At 34.8% G+C, this 24,182-nt stretch overlaps 3 protein-coding genes across 3 annotated transcripts; 1 reads left to right on the forward strand and 2 right to left on the reverse strand.

The window, feature by feature from the left end:
- Positions 1–84: 84 nt before the first annotated feature.
- Positions 85–3,870, reverse strand: LOC123866632 (flocculation protein FLO11-like). The gene is made up of 3 exons (XM_045908296.1): positions 3,689–3,870; positions 1,619–1,798; positions 85–953 (listed from the first exon to the last, which is right to left on the reverse strand). The coding sequence occupies exons 1-3, from the start codon at positions 3,841–3,843 to the stop codon at positions 95–97; spliced, it is 1,194 nt and encodes a 397-aa protein (XP_045764252.1). The 5' UTR covers positions 3,844–3,870; the 3' UTR covers positions 85–94.
- A 2,136-nt stretch (positions 3,871–6,006) lies between these two features.
- On the forward strand, positions 6,007–8,534 carry LOC123866633. Its single transcript, XM_045908297.1, has 3 exons — positions 6,007–6,764; positions 7,034–7,136; positions 8,119–8,534. The coding sequence occupies exons 1-3, from the start codon at positions 6,103–6,105 to the stop codon at positions 8,293–8,295; spliced, it is 942 nt and encodes a 313-aa protein (XP_045764253.1). The 5' UTR covers positions 6,007–6,102; the 3' UTR covers positions 8,296–8,534.
- Positions 8,535–12,578: 4,044 nt separating this feature from the next.
- On the reverse strand, positions 12,579–23,146 carry LOC123866636 (endocuticle structural glycoprotein ABD-4-like). The gene is made up of 4 exons (XM_045908299.1): positions 23,039–23,146; positions 15,360–15,484; positions 14,397–14,571; positions 12,579–12,999 (listed from the first exon to the last, which is right to left on the reverse strand). The coding sequence occupies exons 1-4, from the start codon at positions 23,039–23,041 to the stop codon at positions 12,901–12,903; spliced, it is 402 nt and encodes a 133-aa protein (XP_045764255.1). The 5' UTR covers positions 23,042–23,146; the 3' UTR covers positions 12,579–12,900.
- Positions 23,147–24,182: the final 1,036 nt, after the last annotated feature.

Below are 24,182 nucleotides of genomic sequence, written 5' to 3' on the forward strand. Positions count from 1 at the left end.
AGTATTATAATAATAATAATTTATATAAATTAAAACAACCATTATTTAAACAATGATTAAATTGCTTACTATAGAAGAGTTTCCAAGCAGTGTGTTAAGCTGTGGTAGCTGAGCTTGACTTTTCAGTAGAAGTAGATTCAGGGGCATTTGTTGAAGATTGTCTAACCTCTTCCATAGAAGACTGATCAACAGCTTCCGTAGATATTGATGGTCCAACGACTCCTCCTGAACTCGCTGACTCAGGAGCTGAAGTAGAAGATAACTGTTCAGATTCTTCATTGGAAGCAGTTGATTGTGGTATAGATATAGAAGCCTGATCTGGTGAAGCAGTGGACGTTTGCTCAGACTCAGTTGTCGACTGAGCAGACACCGTTGTTGAAGCTGCTTCAGTACTCACTTCTACATTCGCTGATGTTGCTTCACTAACTTCAGTTGTACTGGCTTCTGCAACAGTAGATGTTGGTTCTGTTGTTTGTAGTCCAGTCTCAGTCAACGTTGATTTAGCTTCTGCAGCTTGTTCAGTAGTTGACCCGTCCGTGTCAGACTTAGCTTCCTGGTCAACTGCGGCGGGTAAAGAGGTGGTCTCAATTTGTTCTACAGTAGGAGTAGAAATGGACTCTGGCTTATTATTTTTAATAAGTGACGCAGGAATAGATTCAGTCTTAGCTTCATCAACTGGAACGGGTGCAGACTCGGGTTTTGCTTCATCAACTGGTACAGATTTTGTTTCTTCAGATATTGCAGCAGGGGCAGCCTCTGGTTTAGTTTCTTTTTTAGCAGACTCAATAGGTTCATCTACTTTAACTTCAGCTGGAGCTGATGCAGATTCTGAACTGTCGGCTATTTTTAAGGCTCGACCTGATTTCTCAACTGAATTTGAAGCTGGAACTAAAACTGGAGATCTTGGAAGGTGATCACCAATTGGCTGGAATCCATTTTCATCGGCAATGTAACTGGTAGAACAAATGTGTGTTATTATCGATACTAGTATAATAAAAGCGATAGTGTCTGCGTCCCTGTCTGTTTTTGTCTGTCAGTTATTTGTCCACCACAGCCCATCAGCTAAACAAATTTTGGTGTTTGGACAGGGGTAGCTTACGAAGTTGCGGGCAACATCTAGTAGGAAATAAACATATTTATACTACGCATCTGTTTACGCATCGTGCAACCGATTCAGTTGAAATTTTGTACAGTTATTGTTGGGACTTGTGAAATGATTCCTGACATAGTAACATCAACGTGCAATAGGTTGTGCGCCAATCGCATTGCAACGCATACCAAAACTTAGCTCGTGTGATACAAATTTTGCTGAGTTTGCTGGGGACTTCTTCTCAGACCAGGGTGCATTGCGTTTGGAACCCTCGTATTAGATTTAAGTTTACGTAATTAATTATCCCCATTACGTCATTATCTACAAACCCAACAATTAACAATCAAAAAGTGTACAGTGTAACTGTACCCATTTTGAATAAATGCTTTCAGTTTTGAATTTAAATATCTTTGCACATTTACTTGAAACCAAAGACCCATTGTTCTTTCAAGTCCAGTTAAAAAAATCTTAGTTAAGTATTCTAATCTTACCTTTGGTAAGAAAAAAAAGTGTTTGATAAATATATACCTCACACTAATAAGAGTTCCATCTGGGGCTGTATAGGAGTAAGAACCGCGCTGTACATGAATCTCATTGCTGTCACCTTCATCATCTTCACCCCCTTCACTGCTGTTTGCATCACGTGCCCTGGGTAATATTTTTTCGTACGCAGTTTCCTCACGCATGATGCCGTTGCCAGTCTCATAGCTGGAAAATATTATCATAATTTTTTTAGGGTTCCGTAGCTCAAAAGAAATAATGGAATCCTTATAGGATCATTTTGTTGTCTGCCTGTCTGTCCGTCTGTCCATCTGTCCATCTGTACGTCTGTCCATCTGTGCGTCCGTCCGTCTGTCCGTCTGTCTGTCTGTCCATCTGTCCGTCGTCTGTCATGTCTGTCAAGAAAGCCCGTACTTCACGTTGATCTAGAATCATGAAATTTGCCAGGTAGCTACAGATCTATAGCACAAGTAGAAGAAAAATCCAAAAACTGTGAATTTGTGGTTACATCACAACAAAAATTTAAATGTGTTCATGAACAAATAATATTAGTATTTTCAATTGTCAAAGTAATATAACTATACCTAATGGGCTATCATATGAAAGGGCCTTACTTGTACACTCCAAAACAGATTTTTATTTATTCATATTAGTTTTTATTTATCGTGCAAAATGTCGGAAAAAATAACCGAGTACGGAACCCTCAGTGCGCGAGTCTGAAATGTCCATTGTCAACTTAAAAATCTTACGACTTTCCTAAAAAACGTGCTTTTAATACTATTCTGTGCAATAATATTATTACATATTTTAATAATATAAGGGGAAGATCCTTATATCGGCTGACCTTCCACTGACTCACATCGCTGCTGTAGGTAAAGATTAAGAAATTTGGAAAGCAGTGTTCAAGGTCAAATCTTATTTATGACGAAAATAACCATTAACGGTATATTTTTGATAACTTTTAAACTTTCGGAAAATAACATAATATTTTTCAAATTTCTTAAAAATTAATTTTCGACTATAAAATTATAGAAACTTTAAAAAAAAAATTATTTAATTCTTTGAATACAAGTTACATCAACAAACACCCAAAGTTACATAGCCTCAAACATTTTAATACAAATCTTTGAGGCTTTTTAACTTTGTAAGTAGGTACATACTTATTAAATTTTTAAAATTTAATCGAAAAAGAAAGTCATAGCAAATAATACCAATAAAAATAATTAAAATTAAGTCAACTATAAAATGCATTATAAGATTCTCTGCTTCCGGAAACAAAGGTGAAATTGATTGCAATAAATTTGCATCTTTAAATAATATATAAAACCGCGACCACACGCAGCTTCGCTCCCGAGGGGATTTCGAAAAATCAAATCTTATTCCTTGTTTACTTTATAAAAGAAAGTTTCCTTTTTAATGTAAACGAGCGTGCAAAATTCCAGTTTTCTAGGTCCAAGGGTTTGGGCTGGGCGTTGACGAGTCATTCAGTGAGTGAGTCAGTACTTTTTTTTATTGTATGGTATAAAGGTAATAGCTGATTCCTCACAATAGCTGCCTTCTTCTTACATTGAAGGGAGAAATGAAGATTACGTTGTTCTATTGAAAGAACAATGATCTAGATTAAGTAACAATGTTCTTACTTAACCAAAATAATTAATTTAATGTTCTTATCGTACGTACAATGTAATTTGGAAGCTGTCATCATTATTACGAATTTTCTATTATTATCTGAATAAACATCTATACTAACAATGTCATCATCATCATCATGACCAACTCATTACCGTGGCTACTGAGCACAGGTCTCCTTTCGGAATTAGATGGGCTTAGGGCATAGTCAGCCATGTTGGCCCAGTTGCGGATTGGCTTTACAAACCTTTGAGGACGTTATGGAGAACTTTTAGGTATATAAGTTTCCTCTCGGTGTTTTGCCTTTATCATTAAAGCAAATTATAATAATTAATTACTTAAAACGCACACAACTCCAATAATCTTAAGGTGCGTGTCCAGGATTGAATTTTACCTCCCGAATGGATGGATGTCTTAACACAAGGCTATCGCGATTTACTTATACAAGGGTGTCGCAAACTAATTTACCTGAATTTATAAGTTCCATTGGGCTCCAACTCCTCAGATTGTGCCACTATCGGGATAACAGTGGGTTGCAACTTTTCCGGGGGAAGATCTGCTGGCGCGGCAAGTATTCCTGCAATAACGCAACCCAATACGACTAGAATATGTTTTGAAAACATTTTAATTCTCTTCACTCCCAAAAATTACTAATGAATGACACTCCAGACTTCATGACCACTTATATGTAAGACTCATCTATTTACACTATCCTCCCCCCGCCTTCCGGTGGAGCCTTAGCGTACGCTAAATACTTCAACCTTAGCTGTTGACTGAGGTGTTCTTCGGAGAATTGCACAATCATCGAGGTGTCAATAATGTGACACGAAGGGTGACGATCAAACGCGACTAAACTGCTAGACACTCCAAACAAGGTCTACACCACTACAGCAGCAATCTGAAAACTGCGGCCCATTGAGTTTTCAGTGGTGCATTCATAACAAACGCAATAAGGTAAACATTTTTTTGAATTTCGAGAGGAAAGATGTACTTGGGATATCATATCTAAATAGTAAAACATATAAAGTGATGTAATCAATAATCATTGTGTCGGTACTATGTGTGATTCAACTCTACTTTTATAAAAAAAAATTATTGCTTGGCCATACCAAGCTAATCGATTTTCAATAGAGTCCAGTTCAGAAAATACAGGAGTATAATATTTGAAAAGTTTTTTATCATTACGGTACCTATCTACGGCTACATAGTTATACAGGGTGGTCAAAAAGTCGTGGATCAAACGCAATAGGGAGATAGAGGAGGTCATTTCCAGCAAATAAATTTTCTACAGCATGGCCATATTTAAATTGCCCTAAGAGTTATGAATATTTTTGGGTTTTTTAACAAAATTCCAGATTCTCTTACAATTAGACTAATTAAAAAAAAATGAGATAAAAAACAATAAAACAAATGATGCTGTGTCATTACTAGATAATGTATCAGCACTATAAACCTTCTATTGAGGCTCTGGCTACCAAATTACAAGAGCAATTAATTTTTTTCCAAAACTTTTAAAGCGTTACCAAAAATTAAATGTTACTTTAAAAGCGCACTGTGAAAAAAAAATGTACTACGGAAAAGTGACCCTGTATCAGAAAAACTTGCTGATTTAATGCCAATTCAAATGAGGTATAACACATTACTCTTTGTTTCGCAATTCTGGTATTATAATCGTTTTTTCATATCAAGGTGCAAATTTCAGTAGATTAGTTTAATTCAAAATAATTTTGAAGATTATCATGCTGCTAGTTAAACTGCTAGTTTTTTGTACGTTGCAATGCTAGAAACATCACTGTGCTTGTCACACTTAAAATTTGTGAAAAGAACAGCAACTCTTCACTACCACCACGTGCCAGAACTACCCATATAATATCCATTATTTATTAGTATAGCTTGTTTTGATTTCAGATATTTCCAAATACGCATCTGGAATAAGTAGGTACTTTTCAAAGGGTGGAAGAATTTTGAAAATTGGGCGAGTAGTTTCGGAGATTACCTCCTACATCCAAACTAATAAACTTACAAACTTTACTTCTTTATAATATTAGTGTAGTAATGATACCCGAACACCGCGTGAATTTAGGTTTTTTTAAAAATTCCAAGGGAACTCTTTCATTTTCCGGTATAAATAGCTTCCATCTTAGATAAAGTTTTGTAGTCTGTCTCCAGGATGCAAGCTGTTATTCTACTAAACATCGAAGTTGTTTATGCTGATGGGCTTTAAAAGGCTAACAGGCAGACAAGCATTTCCCATTTATATCTTCTGATACTAGAGGATGCCCGCGGCTTCACCCACGTGGATTTCAATTTTTTAATCCCGTGGGAACTCTTTGATTTTCCGGGATGAAAAGTGGCCTATGTCCTTTCTCAGGAAGTATCCCAAGTCTGTACCAAATTTTATTGAAATCGGTTCAGCGGTTGGGCCGTGAAAACGTAGCAGACAGACAGACACACTTTCGCATTTATAATATTAGTGTCGATTTGTATGGAATTACGTTTTATTGCTGAAAAACGTACGAATTGCTTATATTTGTATAAAATGAATCGGATTTACGTAAAATTACATCATTTAACCCCTAAGTTCATAACCTGTCTCATGAAGACATTCAATAATATTATGCTACAATCGAATGTTAACTACTTCCGCATTTTAACTGTATTTTGAGGTTGATGTCATAGTTAAAACAGAATTTATAAAGCACAAAGTGTTTATATAAATTTTTTATTCTTCTTTATGTTGTTTGACTAGTGATTCTACTGTCTAAATAATATTAATAGTAGAAATATCTTAGATTGTATTCTGATTCACCTTCATTAAGCTCCCAAACGTGTTACTGATATGTTGTAGTGTTTAAATATAAACAAATACTAAACTATTTAAAATGCAAGTCATAGGAAAGCTTTTACTTTTATTATTTTTGGTTACAGGGACAATAAGTGAACAGCAAAATGGCGTAGAACCCGGAAATATCTCACCAGAAGTGAGCAGATCCTTCCTAAATTATAATCACCCTCCTCTGTTTGCTTTGGATGCCACTGATCCAGAAGAAATAGAAGTCAGAAAAGTACGTGATACTACAGAAAATTCTGATAACCCTATAACAAATAACCCATTACAATCCGAAAAAGATAGGGGCAGTAACATAAAAAGTAGGACTTATGTGGAAAGCTCACTTCCTGAAAAAATACCTGTAGCGGTAATATATGACGAACAACCTACACCGCGTGACAACAGTAAATCAAATAGCACTGTTGTAAAACTAAAGAGACGTAAACAACCCAAAAATGCACGGCCTTCAAATAGTGAAAACAAGCCTCAAGTAATCACTGAAGAAAAGAAAGTTATACCTGAAATTACTGAAGTGGTAACAGAAAAAAATCCAAGTACATCACCATCTCCAAGAACTGTTGTGCCAAAAACATTTACTAAAAGACCACCTGAATACAACCCTGTTTTCAAAAAGAGTGGACAACGTGATCCTGCGGTTAAAATAATAGAAGAGACAAATTTTGTTTTCTCACACAGCGGAAACTTTCACTACAGGCAAGTTTTTTTTTCATTAACTTAAAACGTTAAAATTTGCAATAAAGTGTAAAATATTGATTAATTTGTGCAAATTTCAATCAATCTCCCTTTCTAACGCTTTTTTTAACCTTTAATTAAAACAAATTGGAGCAGTGCCTAACCCTTCGCGAGTTAGCGCGCTGCCTTCTTGATGTATCGCCACTTATCAGCATGAATTGTCTATCAAACAAAAATTAAACTTTAGTATACTAACTTACCTATTTACAATTATTATTATTTATTTACAGTTTTGAAGGTGGAGATGGTACAAAAGTGTCGAGTCAAGGCGAACTGAAATCTTTTGACAACAATAAAACCGGTGAAGCAGTTGTTGGTAGTGTCTTCTATAAAGTAAGTAGGATTCTGTACCAAAATGTTTAAATATGGATCCTTAGGAATAAGGCACAACAGCGAAGAGTAAGATCGCGCCGCAGCATCTTGTTTGATAAAAATTAAACTAAGTTTTTATAGCAGCGGACACACACCACTTTCTTAGGGATTCTTTACCGTGTTGGGTTTTCTTTATACTAATTTCAAGGGGAGGCGAGGTGGTGGTACTAATAAAGGTGAGTTTACAAAACAGAAACATGGAAGAAATTATTTTTATTAGGAAGATAAGCTTGACTTTCGTCTACTTCATAATTTCTTAAAAAACCTAACTATGTCTGTAACTCTCTGTTACTAATTTTACAACTGATTCAACGAAGTAAAATTTGCATCAGGTATCTTTTTTATTCATCGTAATCATCATCATCAGCCTGTGGACATCACTGTTGGACATAGGCCTTCTCTAAAGAGCGCCACCACACCTGGTCCTAAGCCTTCCTCATCCAGCCACTTCTCGCCAGCCGCTTTATATCGTCGGTTCATCTTTTCTATTATGGACTGAGTATTTTGTCACACTTAATATAAAAATATGTAAAAGATACAAATCTGCATATTATATTATTATTATACTTGATTAAATGTTTGCTCATTGAAATATAAGAAGCTATGATCATTCATCAGATTACCATTATAAAGGTTAAAAGGTGGTACTATTGCCCTTGAACTATAAAATTGAGCTCAGGCCATCCCAACATTTGTAGTCTAGAATTTTAATGAGTTGATTTTATTTAAATAATAAGTACCTACATAATAATAAAATGCTATTTTGCACTTAGTCCAGTGACTTCGTCAGCGTGGATTTGGAATCAGGATTGACCTGAGCAGTATTTCATGATTTTTACGTTTATATCATATATTTCATTCATATTCATTTATGGAACAGTTAAGCCTACTTATGCAAAGGTGAGAGGGTGAACTGTAACTAATGAATCTTGTATATTTTCAGGATGACGAGGGAAATGACGTCAATCTGTCTTACACTGCAGATGAAAACGGATATAGGCCTCACGGCGCTCATCTCCCAACTCCTCCCCCGATTCCGCCGGCAATAGCTCGAGCTCTCGAATACCTTGCCACGGCCACAACACCGGAGCCTGTTACAAAGCCCACTAGAAAGGACTAGTAGAATTAAAAAAAATCAACTGTCAATAAATCGATAGTATTCACACCCTACGCCACTCATAAACTCTATCGGCCATCGTTTTTAGTTTTATTTCTATCAAATTTCTATGTATATCATCAATAGTTGTCTACTAGTGATAATGTAGATATATTTTATTCATTACTATTGACAATAGCTTTCTGCTATTTGTTTTAGATAATTACTATGGTACCTAGATCTGAAGTCTTAAGTTAGATAGCAATAATGGATTAGGTTTTTTTGCAGAAACTCTACTACCATAGAAAAATAGTAATTTTTTCAAGACGCCCTTATAACCCTTATGCCTAAAATAATTAAGTATTATGTTTTTTTTTGGTTTTAGGTAAGATTAGTTTTGTAGTCGTTTGTATAATGAGAATTTCATTCTAGCGTTATCGATTATAAGTTTATGTTAAGTATGTTGTTCTTAAAATAAAGTAAACAAAAACAAATTCAAGATTTTATTATTGTCACGTTGAATAAAATTTTCCATAAAGTTATTAGGTATTATGACGTTATTTTTATTATTCATTGGATTAAATTTAGAATAACGATCTCTTGTTTGCATAGGTGCCTTCCAAAATCGTTTTATTTTCATATTTATGACAATTTTAAATAATTTACCTCAAACTATACCTACCTCCTACCTCTTTATTTTTAACCCCCGACCCAAAAAGAGGGGTGTTATAAGTTTGACGTGTGTATCTGTGTGTCTGTGTATCTGTCTGTGGCATCGTAGCTCCTAAACTAATGAACCGATTTTAATTTAGTTTTTTTGTTTGAAAGGTAGCTTGATCGAGAGTGTTCTTAGCTATAATTCAAGAAAATCGGTTCAGCCGTTTGAAAGTTATCAGCTCTTTTCTAGTTACTGTAACTTTCACTTGTCGGGGGTGTTATAAATTTTTAATTTACACTTGTTATACATACCTATAGTAATAAACGTGTCAAGTAAATGCTTGGTTTCACACTCTGTGTGGTGCGTATTGTTTGCTTGGTGGCTTGCTTTTCCTGCAAGTTTGGCAGTGGGAGCACATCGAATGCTGTTTTAGCATACAGATTTGTCTGTTTCAATGAATTATAGCAAATTAATCTCATGCTTCTTTGTATATATCCTGGTCTTCCGCAAAGTACCTAACGCCTACTTGTATACAACGTTAATACTTGTACCTACTTTACAAATCATATTATAAGTTACTTCGCGATTACCATGATCAAAATAGCTGAAATTATCTTTACCATTTGTCAATCGTTAGTCAAAAAAATATAAAAATCTATAAAATTAACATAATGAATTGGGTCAGTTGCACTAACCTGGAAGATATAGTGAAATTATTGGTCCGATTCAAATCTTTTAACGGATCGCTGTATAAACTGCATGATTTCGCCCATACCTACAATAGCCGAATGCCATTATGAATCTCAAGATTCTCTAAATTCACCCTTTCAAACCATTCCTGAATGCGGCAGGCTTGCTTGAAGCAAACAGGGTATTTAATTAGCTGTGTCAGCAATAGTCAAATTATACCTGCTGAACTCCTATCAGGTTATATGTGTGTAATATGTAAAACAATCGCAACCTATAAACAAGTGTAAATTAAAAATTTATAACACCCCCGACAAGTAAAGGTTACAGTAATAACTAGAAAACAGCTGATAACTTTCAAACGGCTGAACCGATTTTCTTGGATTATAGCTAAGAACACTCTCGATCAAGCCACCTTTCAAACAAAAAAAACAAAATTAAAATCGGTTCATTAGTTTAGGAGCTACGATGCCACAGACAGATACACAGATACACACGTCAAACTTATAACACCCCTCTTTTTGGGTCGGGGGTTAAAAACAACCGCAACCTATAAAAAAATAACTGAAAAACAAAAGTTTTTTAAAAGTTGTAGTAGCAGCATCACACCTATTCATTATCGTCTATTCTATTAAATGAATTGTAACAATATATGTAAACATGTAATCACATTGTTAAAGACGATATCCGTTTATGTTCTCATCAATGACCTTGTATTGACGCTCACTCCAAACAAGTTACACGGAATGCTTAGGGCTCTTTCAGGCAGACGTGGTAGCGATAGGCGATTACTGCAAAAAAATTAATCGAATGAATCGATCGTCGGTTTATTTATCTTCACAAAAACAATTCAATAAAAATCAACAGTTAATTATTGTTCGATAGCTGGTTTATTCGATTGTTAAGTATATTAATTCAATAAAAGAGGCGGTCGGCTCGCCAATCTGCAATGAAATCTACGTGGCAAGAAATAGAGAGCAATTATTATAAAAGTATATAGTAATATGTCGATGAAATCGTTCTCCATTGTAAGCGAACCCTTATAATGCTCTAAAGCTTGCGTGTCGAAGACCGCTTTTGCTTTCCACTTGCACTTGCGTTTGGTTTCTTGGAAAATGATGTCGTCTCGTCATTGTATATTACAATGACCCACTAAGAAGACTTAAGTATGCTTTTATTAATGTTAGCGAAGATATTACATGAAGTATTGTATACTTACACGATAGACTATTTTAAGTAATCTACATTAATTTGTAAAGAAATAAAAGTAAGTGTGGATGTAGGATCTCTGAAACTACTCATAAGATTTCAAAAATTCTTTGACTGATACAATTACGTTATCCTCGAGTAATAAGTATAGACAATAAATTATATTATACTTTTGTATCCTGGACGACGAAAACTAGTTAGACAGACGTTGTGTAGCGTTTGTGTAGTGAGTTTACATCATCATAAAACTTCTATTTATTGTGGTAAAGCTCTTGCCTAAAATGAATAAAAAAAATATAATATATCACACTAATATTATAAAGGCGAAAGTTTGTATGTGTGTGTGTGTGTGTGTGTGTGTATGTTTGTTACTCCTTCACGCAAAAACTACTGGACGGATTGGGCTGAAATTTAGAATGGAGATAGATTATACTCTGGATTAGCACATAGGCTACTTTTTATCTCGGAAAATCTAAGAGTTCCCACGAGATTTTAAAAAAAAACCTACATCTACGCGAACGAAGTCGCGGGCATCAGCTAGTAATTAATAATTCGATAAATATTTGATAATAATATGAAAATGTGCCTAAATTCTTTAAAATTGAAATACCTATGTCAAATATTCTCGAGCAATGCATCTGGCGTGATCTTACGTTTCAATGTCTAATTGAAAACTATCCTAAGATTATGACTACATATCTATGCGTAGGACTGACTATGGTTAGGGTGATATCGACCTTACAATCGATGGGATCATAAATCTATCTTTAATTCTTGTGTTATTTTAGGCATTGTTTTGAAGTTACTTGTAAAATTTAGTAGGAAATGACCTCAACAATTAACACCTCATACGCGGTACCACTACAGGTTTTGTCAACTCTAATGCTAATTAATTGTTTACACTAGAAGAAGTCCAAGAACTATGCAATAGGATATCTTATATATAAAAACTAGCTGACCCGGCAAACGTTGTTTTGCCGAGTCAGCCATTGGGTTGATCGTAGAAGGGTAAAAATTTTAAGTTGTAACATGTTGTTGTTGCAATGCTAAATCATAAAAAAAATTAAAAAAATATTTAGTTCAAAAATATTTAGTGTCACCTTTGTAATTTAGGGGTGTGAAAAATAGATGTTGGCCGATTCTCAGACCTACCCGATATGCACACAAAATTTCACACAAATCGGTCCAGCCGTTTCGGAGGAGTTTGGTAACAAACATCGCGATATGAGAATTTTATATATTAGAAGATGAATCCATATTTCTCTTGGTCACGCCATAACTTGAGAACGACTGAACCAAATTGGATAATTCTTTATTTTGTGCGTTAGTAGGTAATTGTTAGAACAAGGTTTTTATTTTTTTTTAAATCCATGAAACGGGACGCAGATGAAGTCGCGGGCAACAGCTAGTTATGATATAAAGTGAGTACAATACCATTTTAAGTAAGTAAATTATTTCTATAGGTGATCTAATGTGATTTTTAACATTTTGAGGACTTCTCTGGCACTATCGTGACCTTGGATAGGCGAAGTCCCAGGCTCATTTGTTTTCGGTTAAAGTTTTGATGTTTTTTATGCCTTCATGGCAATCAATCAGTTTGGCTGAAATGTAGAGAATGAGGATAGCTTATACCCTAAATTAACAGGCTTCTGTTTATCCTGGAAAATCAAAGAGTTCCCGAGGTGTTTTCAAAAAACTTATACCTAAGCAGACGAACTCACGTTCATCAGATAGTATAATAATAAAACAGAAATCTATCCACAATGCATCTTTGGCACTGAATTTGCGTTTATTAAATAAATAATAAATACCATGTTCATATTTTTTCCATGCAAATCTTAACTATCACAGTTCAATGGTTGAGCATTTATTTTTATACATTTTTTTTATTATGCTTTGAGTATAACATTATCAAGTAAGTACCGTTTTGTAAACAGGCTTTTGTTATCTCTGCTTTTGAAACAATATATTATGTACAATAAAAACTCCAAAAAAAGCGTGTTTTCAAAGTGGTACAAGCGTGCGTCATCGTACATGTACAGGTGGTCATAGTTTATCGAAGAGGTTCCTCTTGTCTAACTTCTTGAAGGTGGTGGAGGAGGTAGAGTCGCGAGATAGTCAAGTGCCTTTTGAATTGCCGGTGGTATTGGTGGCGGTGTAGGTAAATGCGCACCCTGAAATTAAATTAATGAATATTTGTAAGTGCTTGCTTGTAATGTACGAAAGACTTCCATAGCATTGCATCAGTTAAGTTCACTTGCTTTGACGGTGAAGGAAAACATCAAGAGGAAACCTGCATACCTGAGAGTTATCCATAACGTTCTCAAAGGTGTGTGAAGTCTGCCAATCAGCACTTAGCCAACGTAGAGACTACGGCCTATAAGGGTTCCGTTTTTCCTTTAAGATACGGAACCCTAAAAATTTACGTCCACCATTAAATTTTATAATTTTATCACCGTTTTTACAAGTTTTTTCCGTGGTTAACAAAAATAGTACAGATATTACAGGTTAAACACCTACAAGTTAGATAAGTGCACCTTTAATAATATGTTAAGCTCACTTTCGAGGTCGTCATTTACATTGACAATCTATTCAATATTGACTAATACTAAATCATCAATGAATAAATTAGCCTTAAATTTTGGCGATAGTTAATTGTGCATTACATAGTCAAAATTCGTCTACAAACATTGTTATGCATTTTTCACCTTCAAACGCTGGACCGACCCTCACAATATTTGATAATATAATATGGAGATAGCAGATTGAAGATGGATACAAATGGAAAAATAGAACCCTTATAGGATCACTTTGTTGTCGGTCTGTCAGTCTGTCCGTATGTCGTGTCTGTCAAGAAAACCTATAGTAGGTATACTTTCCGTTGACCTAGAATCATGGGCGCCAGCCAGGTAACCTCCCAGTGTGCCTGGATGCTGCTGGTCCCTTTTGGATGCGTCCGAGGGGAAGAGCAGTGTTCGGGCCGGTGCGCCCCGGTAACATGGCTAATAATTTCTCTTCGGAGATATTGTTGGCTATGGCTAATGACCTGGCAGGGGGGGAGGTTTCTCCGCGTGTCCCTCTGACTAGCAGAGGGCACAGTGGATGAAGCGGAGGATGGGACGCGGGCGACGTGCGCGTCCCAAGGTCGGAGGACGCACTTCGTTGGTGCGTCCCGGAGGTGCGTCGATGGGGACCGAGCAGGTCCCCGGTGGAGGGTCTGCCTCGGCAGACGTCGCTGGCTGGGTCGCGGTTGTTTGCTTCGGCCGTTCCCGTGACCCAGTCGCCAGGCGACGCGCAGTAACGCCGCTGGGGTTTAGTGGGTATTCTGGTCGCCTCTCGGCCGGCGAGTCCCACATACCCTCCCTCCGGGGGGGATGCGTAAATGCATTCCCCAGCGTCAACAAAAAAAAAAAAAAAAAAAAAGGTAGTTAGGTTTTATAGCACAAATGAAGTAAAAAATCCGAAAACCGTGAATTTGTGGTTACATCACAAAAAACAATAACTTTTATCCCGGAAAACTACACCGTGGGCGAAGTCTCAAGCCTTCTTGTAGGAAACATATTATTATTACCTCAGGTCTGAATCCATTTTCATCATCTGCTACATAGTTGAGACTGATGACAGTACCATCTGGTGCTGTGTAACTGAACGCACCCTGGGCTACTATTACGTCATTGCTGTCTGGACTACTGGCCTTCTTCAGCGTGCCGGTTTCGTCTGCTTTGATGCCGTTTTCTGTTTCGTAGCTAAAGTAACAGTACAGTAACATTTATCAATGATCCGTACTATCCAGTATCCATACTAATATTAAAAATGCGAAAGTGTGTCTGTCTGTCTGCTACCTTTTCACGGCCTAACAGTTTACAAGATTCTGACAAGTTAGCTTATATCCCGGGGACGGACATGATAGGACACATCCCGTAAAATCAAAGAGTTCCCACGGGATTCCTAAAGATCCATCCGCTTAACCGATTTGTATGAAATTTTGTACCGAGGTAGTTTGCGTTCCTGTAATTGGCATAGGCAACTTTTCATCCCGGAAAATCAAAGATTTCCCACGGGATCTTTAAAAACCTAAACCTAGTACATTTCTACTACTACTATTTCATTTTCATTTTCATATATGTATTTACATTTTAGCAGACTTCTTGAACATTTAATATTAGATAATAAACAAATAAATAAAACCTGTACAGCATAGATGTACAGAATATTTTAATCAGAGCTGAATGTAATACAGGTAGAACTAATTCAGTTACTTAGTTGGAACTGCATCCACCTCAGTTTCTAGATCAGTTCTTACCTGAAGTAGCTACGTGTTGGATTAAGCACACTTATAAGTACATAGATAGATAGAACACTTTATTGCACACAAAAAACACATGTAAAGGAACACAACACAGAAAGAAGAAAAAACAATTTTGTGCAAAGGCGGCCTTATTGCTTGGAGCAATCTCTACCAGGCAACCTTTGCTGAGAGGAGAAGCTAATGTTGGATAGTACCAAGTCGCAAGGAATTTTGAAAATTATTTACCTGTAGACATAAGATCCATCGGCTTGTTGATCAAATTCTTGTTTGAGGATAGCAATAACTTGATCTGCAGGCTTTTGTGGCGCTGAAGCCGCTATCGCTACCACGGCAAAAAGAATTAAGACCCTCTGAAAATGTTCACAATTACATGGTTTATAAGTATGTCAGTACTTATCTTAATCTTAAAAGTTATTTTAGTTTAGAACTAGATATGATATAAATAATCCTACTAATATTATAAAGGCGAAAGTTTGTATGTGTGTGTGTGTGTGTGTGTGTGTGTGTGTGTGTGTGTTTGTTACTCCTTCACGCAAAAACTACTGGACGGATTTGGCTGGGAGTGGAGGTAGATATTATCCTGGATTAGCACATAGGCTACTTTTTATCCCAGAAAATCAAAGAGTTCCCGCAGGATTTTGGAAAAACCAAATACACGCGGACGAAGTCGCGGGCATCAGCTAGTCTCTATATGAATATAAAAAATCAGCTTCCGGATTTTATGTCCGCAAAACCCACAAAGTGATCGCGGAATCGACCTGAAATTTTTACACAATGTTGCATTTCTATAAAGAATAATTTTATATACTTTTCACCTCGAAGTTGCCACGGGGACAGGAAATATTTACTTCCCTAATAATAATAAGTTAATATTAGACTGAGCCACAGTGAAACGTTGCCTTTAGCAAGTAGATAACCTAAATCTTTATTTAATACTTATTATTGAAATCGTTTTAACACAAAATACATATAAAGCCCTGATATGTTTAAAAGTAAAAACTGTGTTACAGGAGGCAGTATATTTCTTATTTTGTTTAGGTACGTATATTACAACTACTTAGTAAAAGTTTTACTAAAATATTTTTCTATTTAAATTTAGTTAGGGAGGGTTTTAGTAAATGTATCTATGTATAAATTGAAATTAATGACTTATGAGAGCCTCAATAGCTCAAAGGTTAAGGAGCGGACTGAATTTCGAAAGGTCGGCGGTTCAAATCCCTACCGTTGCACTATTGTCATACCTACTCATAGCACAAGCTTCATGCTTAGTTGGAAGGGCATAGGGGGTATTGGTCATAATAATTAACTTGGATTATATTCTTTAAATAAAAAAATGAATAAAAGTTGCCGTATTCTTATACTTTTCTTAGTTCTTATTGAAGAGCTTCCAACAACTGCACTAGTTTTGTACACTATAAGTTTTGTTAGTTTTTCTACACTAATTATTCTAATTATTACTAAAGAACTTGTTATACTCAGTATAAATGAGATTCTTAAACTCTAAAAAATGTTTCAGTATTCAGCCATACCTACTCGTACCTAACAAAATAAAGTAGATAGGTAATGCAGACCAAGCCCCGGGTAGAGTTTATGTTGCTAATGAAAATATTATGTCGTTTTCTGTTTGCAACTAAATATCGTTTGAATTAATGAAAGACAAGATAACAAACAAACGAACGATTATAGTCAAATTACATTAAGCCAAAACGCCTTTAATTGTTTATCAAGCTAACATTATGTAGCAGTGATCAAACTATTTGCTAAGATTAGCTGGCAGGATTAAAATCTGCCGTAATGTCGAAATCTGGGTTTTTATTCTAAGGTCGAAAAGTATTGTGTACCTACTTAGTTATTCTCAACGTGTTTTAAAGATCATTGTTGAAAGGTATTATGATGAGTACCCAAATTCAATTAGTGCCCTCAGTGCGCGAGTCTGACTCGCACTTGGCCGGTTTTTTTTAAATTTCTTTAAATAAAAGTATACCACTTGAAGAATCTTATAATCTTTGCTTCACATGGCATAATATTATAGGTATTCCTATATGTAAAGTTTTGAAGTTTCTTCGCCGAGGTGTTCCGGTGATCGTCCTGAATTGTATCTAAAGGTATTAAATAGGTTCTAGTAACTATCTAGAACTTGCCAATATCAAACATAATATGTTTGCTTCATGCTGTCATAAATATCTACTTGTTTTTCCATAGCTTTTCATTTATAGGTAACTGCCTTGTTAGTGTTATCAGTGCCCTAATTATTGTTCACAAATGTTATATCCATATAGCCATTATACAAAGGTATTTATAGCTACTGATCGCTAATTATTGTCACCTTAAAACAAAACAATTGCCTGTTTAATAGCGATTAACCTTCACATGCCAATAACACACGCCATCTTCACTTATCAATGATATAAACCAGCTATAAGCTATAGTATCATAATATTTATCGAAAGATGTCCTATAATCAAAATCTTACAGGAAAAAATTGACGAGTAGCTAAAAAAGACGGTTCTCAATATAAAGCATCAATCTATTTTGATTGCAGGATATAACTATAATTTAAAACTAGTTCATTAGTTAACATGTATTTATATGGATATAAATCAGAAATCAAACAAGACTTTTGGTTTACATTGAAACCACACAAGTTTTTGTGAGCAACTGTGAAACCATTAGGTATGCGGATACCATACTGTACCTATTGATGATTTCTACTTTGGAGGTCGAAGTTTAACCACTTGATCTTCCTATATTTTTATTGTTGTTTATACATTAATAACTTATAACCTACATTTATATTAACTAGATGCTACTTCTCCCGTGTGGACTTCAATATTTTGAAAATCCCGTGGAAACTTTTGATAAAAAGAAGCCTATCTCGGTCTCCGAGACACTCGCTATCTTTGTACCTACTTACCTTTCATCAAAAATCACTAAACGGATGAGCTTCTAAAAATCCAGCGGGAACTCTTTGATTTCCCAGGATAAAAAGAACCTTGTTTATGTCTGTCCCCGGCATGTAAGCAGTATAAAATTTTATTTCACTGTATTTTATAATACTTATTTAAGAATTCCATAAGATGAGAATTGCCGTATTTATCATTAATATTCTAAAGACTTTAAGTGAAATTGTGAGATGTTGATTAGATATACTCGTACCTAAAAGATAACGAATTTGTTAAGTGGCGCGCATTTTCAACCCTCGTAGCTTAAGTTTTAAGTTGACGTAAATAATATTAATTATCACCATTACCTAATAGATATTTAAAAAGTGAACAAATTCTATGTACATTTGTTATATAATATGCTTACATATTTATATATGTATATAAGTTCTAAACTAAATTGGCCTTTTCCGCATCCCTGCGGCAGGCAGGGAAAATTATGAAAAGCATGGAAATATATTTAGGTCTGTGAATTTAGTTTATTTTAATAATAACAGTGTATTTGCCCACTTTGAAGTAAATTATTTGAATTCGAACTCGTTTTATTGATTGATTGTGTCCCACTCTGCACGATATCTTACGAACTTTTCATGTGAAATATCACCAGAGCGTCGAAGCTTACCTCGTATCAACTCGGTATTTGAATCTGATAAAAGCGTTCAACTCATTTACGTTAGGTGGAGCTACTTGGAACATTTTATGCAATCTGAATATGTAATAGTATGCATACAATCTGAGAAAGGACTTGATATTTGCTCTTTGTATCAACTGTCTTGTCTATGATGTCTAAAGTATTTTAGACATGACAGTTCTCACAGAGCAAATATGACGTGTCCTTTCTCAGATTGTATGTGTAATACAATACAATACAAAATTATGTTTTGCAAGTCAAGGGTCACTTTTCGATTCCGATTGTTACCTACTTTGCTCAGTTTTCTACCAAAAGTATCTGTAGTGAGCTTTCCTAACTATCTCTTCTCTCTACGAGACGAGTCTTGTCTCTACTTTCATTCAAATTTCAATTACTCTAATTACATGGATATAAGAAGCTTTTATTATTTCCTAATCATCTTATACTTATGTACCGATTTTACATAATTTTCCATAAATAAATTGTTAAAATTTTATGTGTCCGATTTTACATCTCTATAATTCTACATAATTATACAAGCTTCGAATTAATTTAGGTACAAATTGATGTTTTACTTCTAAGATGACACTCATGATATTAACGCCTAATGATTTTATATCTACTTTACATGCATGAATCTGAGGTAAATAATCGCCTATAACAAAATATGTAACAGTGTGTTTTTTAACTGGAACAGTATGGGGAAATCCAAAACTATAGAAGATACAGGAAAACTGTATTAGCAAAAGATTCCTAAGGTCTTTTTTTGGGAGACCTGTGTACACCAGTGGACCTCTATCGCTTGATCGCGACGATAACTAAGTAACTTAAAATTCGAAGTATTTTATAATTGGAAAATCATGAATTCGTTTCTCGGTAGGTACACTAATGTAGATGTCTGCATAGTAAAATAACTGAGTTTCGCAATAATGAGTTGTGGGAAAATGACACAGAATTTGAGAGTCGCCTCGACAAGACAATGTCCAACATGCTAAAACAAAAGGTATAAACGCCTAATTAAGCGCTCGCACGCCTTCAGAAAATACAGGGACGGACTTAGGAGTTTTTAAAAATAAGTTTCATGATGTTGCTTAATATTAAAAATCGGTCAAGCGCGAGTTGGACTCGAACACCGTACTTTTTAATTTTCATGGCGGCCATTTTTAAATTTTTATTATTTGTTTTAGCGGCAATAGAAATTATATGCATTCTGTGAAAATTTCAACTCTCTACCTATTAAGGTTCACGAGATACGGCTCATACAGTCCGCTAACAGCGGAATAATGTCCAGTTCAGTTCTTTTTTCGCTTTAATTTGATTTTACTGTGTAAAACTCATATTCTATCCATATTTTTAACTACATATAATAAATGCAAAAGTGTGTCTTTCTGCATGTCTGTCTAATCTTTTTACGGCCTATCTATTTAACGCTTTTGATGTTTGCTTCATAGATAGCTTACATACCTGAGATGTGAATAGGCAGCTTTTTATCCCATATATAAGGGATATAAGGGATATATAAGGGATTTTATCTAGGTACCTACCCGGATAAAGTAGTGAGCATCATCTAGTATTTAATCAATTCTATTTTAAGCCTTTGCTTGCAAAATACATACCAATAAATACTTGTACTTTGTGATGTATCGGTTAAAGTTTGAACTTAGCATAATATTTCTCCGCACTAAGGCTAGAATATCCAAACAAAACGATTAGCAAAGGTTAGTGCTGTGGATGCAGTAAATGCACAACACGTTACGTAAGGCACGCGCGACAAAACACTCGCCCTCTGCAATAGTGCATCTTCTAAAGCAACCTACAAACTACATTTGTACATTCAAATTTAGAACATACATTTTGTCTACAAAGCCAATTGACTTTTCTTAAAGCGGCCAGTTTTTTCCAAAAAATAAATAGTGTGGGGATAAAAAGAGACTGCTATGAAACACTGAGTCAGTCTGATTAGGATCCATAGATATGATTAAACAAAAATTAGTATGACTCATAATATCTAGTGGTTTTTTTACCCAATTTGAATAAATGATTTGACTTTTGACTTTCAGTAACTACACAGTAACACTTTCTTCGATAGCCTAGCTCTAAGTAAGCGAAATACGACTGAATAAACGAGTGACCATTTTAACTAAGTATCTAAGTGTCTCTATGTTTCTATAAAAAAATAACTACCAGGCAGTAAAAAAACTTAGTGTTTACAACTTAGTGAGTACCTTCCTACAAAAACTTACTTATCATTATAGATATATATAAGCACCAAACTGTTCGTACTGACTCGACTCTCGCTGTGTACCTATTGCTTCACATAAAATATAACATGTGTAGTCACCCTAAGGTAAACCGCGCATTTTATTTATATGAATGTGAATATGAAAAATATCTAAACAACAATGTCATTTTATATTCATATTATTATAAACGTATGCGCAAGTTTATATAAACACCAACAACATATTAATATTAATGTTTAATATATTATCATCATTATGAAAATTGAAAATTAAAAAAATGACTTCACTGAAAATAATAATATTAAACTGCGCTGTATGAATTCTTCAATAACTTATTATACAATCAAAATTCAAGCTTATTATACAATCGAAGATTATCTAAATGACAAAAAAGCTTGAATTTGACTCGCTTCAGCACTACACGGCGCGGCGCTGCAATTGCTTGTATTATTATTAATATAAATATTAATAATAATATTGTAAATTATTGTAAATTGAATATGTACTTGAAAAGAGCAACCGCCGAATTTCTTGCTGGTTCTTCTCGGTGGGAACGGCATTCCGAACCAGTGGTAGATTTTTTTGACGATTCAAAAGCACTTGTAAAAGTCTAATTGAATAAAAACACTATGAATTAGAATTTGAATTTGAATTTAACGATATAATACATTCGCCAATGTCTTTATTCACTTCCGTGCAACTGCGGAAGTTTATTATCATAAAAACTTGAATACCTAGCTACAAAAAAGGTAATTTATTTTCTCAAGAAAATCTTTGTATTGCGATTTTCCCTTTATCAAAATGAAAAGTATGCAAAAGAAACCTGTACTCACAGATTTGACCTAATGCTATTTCAGCACGCACTTGAACTGTTGATCTATTGTGGTTTTATTAAAGCAAGATAATGGTTAAAGTTATTTATACATCTGGTTGAAGATCCATGATTAAATATCTTATAATTATGTGATGATTAGAGGCTACGTTTACAATAAATTCTATAGAAATAGGACAATCACAAAAAGACAAATAATAAAAATTGGACGGAAACTAATTTTATATTATTACCTTTATACTCATATTGTATGAAATGGTATTTTACACGACCCTTGCCCTTTTGTTCTTAGTCCAATAATGTAATCGAAATAGGCACATACGAGTATACTACTAGTTACTAATACGAGTATACGAGTAGTTACTAATAGGTGTACTCTTTTACTTTGGCATTAAATCTGAACTTAAACTATACTTCATATTGTAATAAACGCATAATTAATCAAAACAAAGGAGACACGATTACATAAACAAATAAGACTTTTATTTGTTTTTGTGTTGAGTTAAAAAAATTGGTATACTTAAGCCTTAATAATTCATACTAATAATATAATAATTCTAATATAACATATGCGAGTGAGTTTGCCTATCATCCTGTCATTATCTTTTCACGACCTTTCCGCTAATCCAATTTTGAGGAGGTATGGACTCTCCGAAAACAATTCTCATCGGATTTTTAAAATCTCGAATAATAAAGTCGCACCCATCGCTAGTACTAAATGAACGCTAATTAAACATAATATTTACATTAAGAAAATCTGTTCATAAAACATAATATCAAAAGTTGACACAATTTTTGCTGTGCAGGTAGGTATATTGTTTAACTATACTAAATGATACTGCCAATTTCATCCGCCCGGAATTGGGATTTAAAAGAACTCTTTGTTTTTCCTGGAACATTTCCTAGAACAATCAGGCCCATATCTATTTCTGGGATGCAAGCTACCTCTGTACTTTTTGTCAAAACTTAACTATGCGGATTGACCATAAAAATGCAATAAATAGACAGACAGACGCACTGTCGCATTTATCATATTAGTATTGAATTTTTAAATGTACCTACTGCCGTAATAGAGAAATTTAGTAGAATTTAAAAAGTTAAAAAAATTACATGACAAATGAAGCGTTGTTGAATGAACTTTATTCTTTAGAAAAAGTACATAGTTAGTAGTGGATCACCTCATTAACGCTGTTTAACACAGATAGACCATAAGAAAAAAGTCCTCAATTAACATACAGATGCGTAAGCCTACTTACCATTTTCAATGTGATTATCCGTGTGTAAGGATGCGCAATGTATATCCCATGTGGCGCGGCGTACGCCAGATTGTACTTAGCTTCTAATCACTTGTCCCTTTTATAGAGACGCAGGTTTGTCTAGCCATTGCATACAAGCAGGGGGAGCCTGCAACGACTGCAAGATGCAGGGCCGCATTTCAACGCGCGTTCATTTCAACTTATTGTATTAGACGGTTAACGTGACAGCAAAGAAAAATATGATCCAGCAATATATATTTTCAATCATTATTACTTTTCCTATAAGCAATAATATATTGTGGCCAACAGACAATTCAAGAAATCATAGATATCCAAGTTCCAATTAATACAATAGTAATTTAATACAGTAGTAATTTAGTACAATAAAATCGTTAAATATTCTGGTGAAAAAGACACTTTCTCTTTTCACTGCCTGGAACAACAAACTGGGCATTTTGCATCGAGCGATACAAAAATGCATTGCAGTCGCAAGTGGTTTAGGCTTTAAATTTTGGTTTGGCCAACAAAGCCAGAGTAATTTAAAATTCTGCCATAATCAAATAGGTTTCTACGAGTATCTACAAGCTTTTCGAATCTTCAAAGATCGTTAACTCTGGCTGTTCTTTTATTAGCCTGTTCAGACCTTTAAAGAACATTGTACAGCTAAACTCGAACTCTAAATGGTAAGTACGCTTTATGTCAAACTTATTAATTTTAACTCAATAATAACATTATTACGGCCAAAACTTTACTAACAAAAAATACCTAACTAAACTATAAGTTTTTTACAGGGCTCTCTCCGTCACTTACTCCATACAATCGTAGCCCCAATTTCATTTGAATATTAAGCAACCAAATTCCATGAAATATTGCAGACATATTCTTGCAACTAATATCTGTGCCTGTGGTGTTTTAGATTTTTCTAAAAATATGTAGTTTTTAAATTCCAGGGGCTCAAAGATTTGTAAGTAAATTTTTAAGACCGCATAACTTTGAAACCGAATATTTTAACGGAAATCTGGAAAACCACAGACAGATATTAGCTCCCGGAACCTTTCTACAAAATTACAATGAGTATGATTGGTTAGTATTCCAATGAGAGACGAACTACGTTTGTATGGAGCGAGTGATGGAGAGACCCCTC

This window comes from Maniola jurtina, chromosome 7, assembly GCF_905333055.1.
Source record: "Maniola jurtina chromosome 7, ilManJurt1.1, whole genome shotgun sequence".
Taxonomy (NCBI): domain Eukaryota; kingdom Metazoa; phylum Arthropoda; class Insecta; order Lepidoptera; family Nymphalidae; genus Maniola; species Maniola jurtina.

Excerpts from the sequence above, each read along its gene's own strand:
- LOC123866632 (XM_045908296.1), bottom strand. The coding sequence starts at position 3,843 with ATGTTTTCAAAACATATTCTAGTCGTATTGGGTTGCGTTATTGCAGGA. Across the intron at positions 1,799-3,688 it reads AATGGAACTTATAAATTCAG|CTATGAGACTGGCAACGGCA; the intron begins GTAAATTAGTTT and ends AATATTTTCCAG. Across the intron at positions 954-1,618 it reads GGAACTCTTATTAGTGTGAG|TTACATTGCCGATGAAAATG; the intron begins GTATATATTTAT and ends TTGTTCTACCAG.
- LOC123866633 (XM_045908297.1), top strand. The coding sequence starts at position 6,103 with ATGCAAGTCATAGGAAAGCTTTTACTTTTATTATTTTTGGTTACAGGG. Across the intron at positions 6,765-7,033 it reads AGCGGAAACTTTCACTACAG|TTTTGAAGGTGGAGATGGTA; the intron begins GCAAGTTTTTTT and ends ATTTATTTACAG. Across the intron at positions 7,137-8,118 it reads TTGGTAGTGTCTTCTATAAA|GATGACGAGGGAAATGACGT; the intron begins GTAAGTAGGATT and ends GTATATTTTCAG.
- LOC123866636 (XM_045908299.1), bottom strand. Across the intron at positions 14,572-15,359 it reads GATGGATCTTATGTCTACAG|CTACGAAACAGAAAACGGCA; the intron begins GTAAATAATTTT and ends CTGTTACTTTAG. Across the intron at positions 13,000-14,396 it reads AAAATGGATTCAGACCTGAG|GGTGCGCATTTACCTACACC; the intron begins GTAATAATAATA and ends ATTTAATTTCAG.